The 7,770-nt window shown below is 37.5% G+C and overlaps 1 protein-coding gene across 1 annotated transcript; it reads left to right on the top strand.

Moving 5' to 3' along the window:
- Positions 1-989: 989 nt before the first annotated feature.
- Positions 990-2,446, top strand: LOC124943209 (ankyrin repeat-containing protein ITN1-like). Its single transcript, XM_047483756.1, has 2 exons — positions 990-1,559; positions 1,775-2,446. The coding sequence occupies exons 1-2, from the start codon at positions 990-992 to the stop codon at positions 2,444-2,446; spliced, it is 1,242 nt and encodes a 413-aa protein (XP_047339712.1).
- The last annotated feature ends 5,324 nt before the right edge of the window (positions 2,447-7,770 follow it).

The raw sequence follows: 7,770 nt of genomic DNA, 5'->3' as shown, positions 1-7,770 counted from the left end.
AGTCCAAAGTGATACTGACCAACACAACACAAAGTTACAATTTTAAACAAAATCCTTGAAATACATGCAAACCTAAATCTCTAAAATGTGAAGAAAAACAAAACAAAACACAATAAACGCTAAACATCGTGTAAATGAAGTTCATATTGACGTTGTTGAAAGAATTTTATTTCTGTCTCTTATGTCAAACTTGATCAAACAATATGGATCGAATGTAACATATATAATAATATCTCCAAACAGATTTAGGTCATCTCATCTAATATTGAGAGATTATGAACCTATTGGAGAATATAGGGTTCACTAACCACATTTAAGTCACACACCATGGTGTGGTCTTTTTTTTTACTAGTATTAGTTTTGTGATTTTGTATCTTTTCTTTATTTCTTTTTTTCACTTCTTTGGGTCTCATTGTTCATGATTTTTCTCATCTAATGTGTTCATTCACATTCGTGATCTTTCTCTCATTTTGTGAGTGTGATCTTGAATTTCAACACATGTACATTTTGTCTAAGCTAAAATAAACTTATGAACTTCGAGTTTTCCAACTTTTTTAAATGCTTTTAATTTATTTTAATTTGATGTAGTTGTTTCTAACTTAAAAACAATCATTGTGCCAAATACAATGTTTTTTCCTTCATTGGTATTGGTAGAAAGATATACATTAACAAGATGAACATGTCAAACATTAATTTATCCGTCCCATAGCTAATATACATTGGGGTACGTAGTTTATAAGACCTGAATATTTGTTGGTTTTTATTAATTTGATATAAATATTCAATTTAAATGACAATAGTAATCCATTAAAAATATTATGTTTAAATAAATCGGCTGTCTTAAATTTTTTTTTTCCTTGTTGTCATTGGTCCTATTGATAGAAATATTTACTTTGAGAACATAAACATGTCCTATATATACTTGTCCGTCCATTGCTAATGTAAGTGTGTTCTTGACAATATATTTGACACACACACATAGAGAAGGAATGTCGATAGAGATAGAGATAGATATGCCAAATCAAAACGTAGAGATAGGAAATAGGACTAGGATGAATGGTACTCACGTAGGGGAAATAGAAGAACACCAAACCGAAGAACTTGATCTCAATGTGGCTGTAGCCAAGGTGAAGATCGACGTACTTAGTCGAATATGGAGAAGAAACCAGAGTCTTCTTTATAAATCCAAGTTGGGGTGTTTTAGTCAAAGCATTCTCCATGTGGTTGCAAGTCATGATAATGTCGCTGATGTGCTTGGAATTCTAGACCATGATTCGGAGCTGGCCGAAGTGTTGGATTCTAGGTCATGGTCACCCTTTCATGTGGCTGCGGTTAAGGGCCATATGAATGTATTGGAAAAATTGCTTCCCCATAGCCTCTGTGTGGCTCGAGTCAATACCGACCACGGCGACACCATTCTTCACCTTTGTGTCAAGCACGATAGTCTAAATGCTCTCAAATTCATTATCAAAAACATCAAAGATAGCGAGTTTGCGAATCGAAAGGATGCAGAAGGAAACACAATACTCCATGTTGCAGTCATGCTTGGCTATACAGAGGTTACAAGTTACCTTATTTATTTGTTTTAGGAAAGTAATTAATACATGGACTAAACGTACTCTTAAACTATTTTCTTAATTAAATGGTTCATTTAAGAAAAAAGGACTAAAAACCCTTCATTTTTTTTTAAAAGAAAAAAATCCTTTGTGGTGATGTTTTTTGTTTTTGGTAATAGAAATTTACTCATTCAATTATTTGGCTTGAGTTTCTATAGTGTGTAAGGCATTTACTTAACAAGAAGATCGTTGATCTCTCCTCGAGAAATGCAAATGGCAACACGGCCTTAGACATTGCACACAACAACAACAAGAGAGTTGACGGAGGTGTGCCCGAAATCGAAAAGCTTCTAAAGGATGCGGGAGCCTTAAGGACCAAGCATCTCAAACAGGGTCAATGGTTGATTGAGAAACGAGATGCTCTTATGGTTGTTGCTTCGCTAATAGCAACAATGGCTTTTCAAGCCGCTGTGAGTCCACCTGGTGGCGTTTGGCAAGAAAACTCGGAGACGCACCGAGCAGGGGAGGCCGTAATGGCATTCGACTATCCAGACTCATATCCATACTTTCTTCGTTCAAATACGATTGGATTTGTGGGATCCCTAAGCACAATTTTATTGCTAATGACGGGCTTACCATTTAGGAAAAAGATCATGATGTGGATCTTAGTGGTGATCATGTGGGGGACCATTTCTGCTATGGCAGTCACCTATGCGATCGCCATAACCGTGGTGACCCCAATCAAATGTCGAGGACCTCTCGTCAAGACGATTGTAGTTGGTGTGGCTATGTGGGGATGCGTCATGACTTTGCTCCTCATAGGGCATAGTCTTGTCCTCTTATGCAAGCGGTTCCATCCTCATCGTAATTTTTTTAGAGACCTCTTTTGAAAATGTAGTAGGCCGACGGTTTAACAACAACATCACGCTTGATCCAATGATGTGAAATCAAAGGTGGACTATGGTTTGTTTTTGTTGTAGAAGCTCATCAAATCTAAATTCTTACATTTATTGTCGTCCTTCATGTTCTTTCATCTTCTTAATGTTTTTAATTTCGATGTCACAATTTAAAGAGGAATTGTGATCATGCAAGTAGCCAAAGCTAACTTACACTACAAAATTTGTTTGGAAATATTAATGAAAGTTATATTCTCTTTAATTCGTATTTCATAAATCATTGTTTATGAGATATTTTAATATTAACAAAACTTCTATGGAAATAGGTAGTCTTCCGTACACAAAATTTTTATTCAATTCATTTGTGGATTTTAAGGACAGCCTACAAAGACAACCAATAGAGTAGTATTAGACCCTACTTACTCAACTACTACTAATAATAGAAAAAGTAAAAAAAAATATAAAAAATATAATGAGGTTCGGTCAAATTATCTATGTTCTCGGAGAGGTATGATAAACCCAACGAAGGGTTAGCGAAAGCAAGGCCACGAATCCTACGTGGCCTTGCCAGCTAGGAGAGAGAAAGGAAAAAATTAAAATTATTTTACATTTCTGCATATCCTCTTTCACCCAATAGAGTTTCATATTTCTACATTTCTTTCTCTCTCTCTGAAACACATCATTTATTTCTCTTCTCCAGCTCCGGCTGCATTTATTTCTCTTCTCCGGCTGCATTTATTTCTCTTCTCCGGCTGCATTTATTTCTTTTCTACGGCAGCATTTACTTCTCAATGGTATTCCTTTTTAAGGATCTTTATTATTTTTTTAATAGATCCAGGGTTTAGATTTTATAGATCTAGGGTTTAGATTTTACAGATCTAGGGTTTACATTTTACAGATGTATTTATGGATTTAAACGGTTTGAATTTTCAGGAAACCGAAGCACCGAACTTGAACAACCCAGTAGATGAAGAACTTAACCTGAACAGATCCACCCCCGTTGAACCCGAAAGGTACCCTGAACAGATCTAGTGGTTTCGGGACAAGAAAGGGTCCTTCCTTGTCTCGAAATGGTTGGTTTCAGGACAAGAAAAGGTCTTTTCTTTTCCCGAAATGGTTTGTTTCAGGACAAGAAAGGACCCACCCTTGTCCCGAAATGGTTGGTTTCGGGACAAGAAAGGGTCCTTCCTTGTCCCGAAATGTGTGGTATCTTGTAAAAAAATGTTGTGTTTCAGGTCAAAAAATTATGTGTTTCGGGACCCGTAATGAGTCGTTTCGGGACAAGAAAGGGTCATTTCTTGTCCCAAAACCAACCATTTCGGGACAAAAATTGTTGTGTTTCGGGACCCGAAATAGGTGGTTTCGGGACAAGAAAGGTGGTTTCGGGACCCGAAACGGTCGGTTTCGGGACCCGAAATGGGTGGTTTCTGGTCCCGAAAGGGTGGTTTTGGGACCCGAAATGAGTGTTTTATGGACTTTTTTCTTACGGTTTCACATAATTTTTGCAGTCACATTCTTAGTGTTGGAATGACATTTTCCTCCGAAGAACAACTTCTTGAATTCTACACATCATATGCCCACTTAACGGGATTCGGCATTACCAAATTAGGGGGCAAAAATGTAGGTGGTAAGAGGAAATATTTCAGCGTTGGTTGTGCCAAGAGTTTTATGAAAGAGTCGAAGGCAAAAAATAAGTTTCATCAGCCTAGACCAATAACGAAGACAGATTGTAAAGCAAAGATTAATGTTGTTGTTCGAAATGAAGGGGAATATGTGATAACAAGTATTTCTCTTGAGCACAACCATACATTAAGCTCAAAGAGAATACGTCATGTTAGATCCTACAAAGTGATTGACGGAAATGTAAAAAGAAGATTGGATACAAACGATGAAGTTGGAATAACTGTGGCCAAAATATTTCAATCACTTGTAGTTGAAGCTGGAGGGTATGAAAACATGTCTTTCGATGAGAGGACATGTAGAAATTACGTTACAGAAGCACGACGGTTGAGGTTAGGGATTGGGAATGCTGAAGCACTCACTAATTATTTCTTAAGAATGCAAACCAGGAACTCAAACTTCTTCTACCTTATTGATTTGGACGAGGAATCCCGAATTAAAAACGTGTTTTGGGCAGATGGTAGGTGCAGGGCTGCCTTTGAAGATTTTCATGATGTTATCTCTTTCGATACAACCTATTTGACAAATCGCTATGACATGCCTTTCGCTCCGTTTGTTGGTGTTAATCATCATGGTCAATCCATTTTGCTTGGATGTGGATTATTGTCAAGTGAGGATTCAAATTCATTCACTTGGTTGTTTAGAACTTGGTTGGAATGTATGCATGATAGACCTCCAAATGCCATAATCACAGACCAATGTCGATCCATGGCGATTGCAATTGAGAAGGTATTTCCTAAAACTCATCATCGATTTTGTTTGTGGCATATAATGAAGAAACTTCCTATAAAACTTGGAAGCCATACTAAATACCATCTAATAAAGAAGAGGCTGAAAAACATAGTATACAATTCCATAAATATTCAACAATGTGAAGAGGATTGGAATAGACTAATTGAAGATTATCAGTTGGAAGATAATGTTTGGTTGAAATCTTTGTATTTGGAAAGATCTAAATGGATATCTGTTTATGTCAAAGGACAATTTTGGACCGGCATGTCAACATCTCAACGGAGTGAAAGTATGAACGCATTCTTTGATGACTACGTGCAGTCCAAAACATCCCTCAAACAATTCGTCGAGCAATATGATAGGGCTCTGTTGAGAAATATCGAGAGAGAAAAGAAATTGGATTTCCAATCGTTTAATTCTTTGATATCAACTGTAAGTACAAATTTGCACCAATTGAACTTCTTGATATTGTCAACATCTGAAATAGATTTCAAAATTCTATACCTGCAAATGAAAAAAACATATTTGAGGATTATTTAACAATACAAATTTGTTGTCATGCAATTGAAAATAATAGAAATGAGATATACCTGGATAGGTTACCTAGGTGATCACACCAGAGAAAGCAACTGACAACAAATAATACGAAGTCTATCTTGAAATTGTTGTCAGCAGCTTTGTTCTCAATGATTTTGATCGGCATAGCAGTCGCTAAAGGAGCGCCATTATCAGGGTTACCCCATCGAGTCTTAAATGCCTTCAACTTGTCATCAATCTCGTTATTCTGATATTCTACAATATCCAGCTCCCCTCTGGGGAGACCCAATACAATATGAACGTCCTCTTCTTCGATTTTCACTTCCTCGCCATTCTCTAGGGTGAATGAACATTTATTGTAGTCAAACTTTCTGACTAGATAACGAGAGATCTCCCCGGGGCATTTTGAAAGCGATAATGAAAGTAGAGCGCCAAAGCCTATTGACTTCACAACATCTTTTTGTTCCTTAGACAGCATTTGAAGAAGATTGAAAAGGCCACTAGACGATGTCCTAGTTAAAAATAAGTTGTGGGGGGGCTGCTTTGGGAGCTGTTGCTCTAGGGGATTTGGGAACTGCTTTGGAAGCTGCTTTGGGAGCTGCATTGGGAGCTGGTTCGGGAGCTGATTCTTGGACAATCCTTTTACGTTTATTTGCCCTACAACAACAAATGATAAACATTTAAAAGCCATGAAGCAAATAATCACATAAATGAAGCAATTCGGGTCCCGAAACGATCCATTTCGGGTCCCGAAACCACCCATTTCGGGTCCCAAAACCACCCATTTCGGGTCCCAAAACCACCCATTTCGGGTCCCGAAACCACCCATTTCGGGTCCCGAAACCACCCATTTCGGGTCCCGAAATCATCCATTTCGGGTCCCGAAACCACCCATTTCGGGTCCCGAAACACACTTTCGGGACCCTAAATTTAGCCAAACATTAAGTAATCCAACTTTCGGGTCCCGAAACCTATCATTTCGGGTCCCGAAACCTATCATTTCGGGTCCCAAAACCCATCATTTCGGGTCCCGAAACCACACTTTCGGGACCCTATACCTATCATTTCGGGTCCCGAAATCACACTTATAGGACCCTAAATTCAGCCAAACATTTAGTTATCTCACTTTCGGGACCCATAACAGCCTATTTCGGGTCCCTAAATTCAGCAAATACACAATAATTTTAGTTTTCGGGACCCATAATTCAACCAAACACAATTAAATCATACTTTCGGGTCACGAAAACTTTGTTTCGAGAACCATAATGCAGCAAATACACAATAATCATAGTTTTCCCTAACCCTAACCGCAAAACCCTAACCCTGATTGTAAAACCCTAACCCTAACCGCAAAACCATAACCCTACGATTCTAAAATAGAAGATGTCTTATTTACCTTGTCCTTGGAGATCTGGGAGATCTTGGACCCTTGCATGGAGATTTACCTGAAACACCAGCCTGAAAAGAAAATATTACGAAATGAACACGAAGGCGGACGATTCTGAAACTGAAATATTAAAGAATGAGAAGTGTCTTACCATTTTCGAGCAAAAGAAGAAAGTAGAAGTCGGGATGCCGGAGTGAAAAATCGCCAGAGAAGATGTCGGTTCGTTCGCCGGAAGTGATAACTGAAAAGAAGAAAGAGAGGGAAGAAGAAAGAAGGGAATTGGACCTGAAACGTTTTAAATTTTTTTTTCTCTCTCTCCTAGCTGGCAAGGCCACGTAGGATTCGTGGCCTTGCTTTCGCTAACCCTTCGTTGAGAATATCATTTCTCGTTCTCGGAAGTGCCTTTGATTATGTTAAAACCCTATACTACATAGTATTTATAGAGTAATATATTATGTCACAAACATTTAAGTATTCTAAGTCCAACCCACTAACTCTAAATGTAATTAACATATGTATATAAGTCACATACACAATAATTAACATATGTATATAAGTCACATACACAATAATTTCCACCTTGATGAATATTCTATCTATTTCAGATACAGATGGATTCAGAAGAACCTTTAGTTGAATCTTGTAGGGTTGGGATGGATTTAGAACAACCTTAAGCGGTATCTAATAGGGGTGTGGAGTTCAAAATCAGTTTCTGAATGTTGTAATGCAAATGTTTTATAAGACAACAATCTAGTCAAAGATAGATAAAGACGCATTAATGTGAAGTCTATTAATAGATTTGGTTATGAAGGCATGGTCTCGTTCACACTATTTATCAATGTTCTGTTGAATTATTTCCAACTTTTGAGTACATATATTATTTAGTAATTATATATTAGTTGTTATTATATAAAGATTAAAATTATCACCAAGGTAACTAGTGGTAAGAGTCGGCTTAAGAGATCTAGAGATCACAAGTTTG

This window comes from Impatiens glandulifera, chromosome 6, assembly GCF_907164915.1.
Source record: "Impatiens glandulifera chromosome 6, dImpGla2.1, whole genome shotgun sequence".
Classification (NCBI taxonomy): Eukaryota; Viridiplantae; Streptophyta; class Magnoliopsida; order Ericales; family Balsaminaceae; genus Impatiens; species Impatiens glandulifera.
Note: the sequence above shows the minus strand (reverse complement) of the source record. Positions and strands in the feature narration are given on the sequence as shown.

Bases quoted from the DNA above. Each gene is read 5' to 3' on its own strand.
- LOC124943209 (XM_047483756.1), top strand. From the start codon at position 990: ATGTCGATAGAGATAGAGATAGATATGCCAAATCAAAACGTAGAGATA. The intron at 1,560-1,774 runs GTTACAAGTTAC...GAGTTTCTATAG, and splicing joins TCATGCTTGGCTATACAGAG to TGTGTAAGGCATTTACTTAA.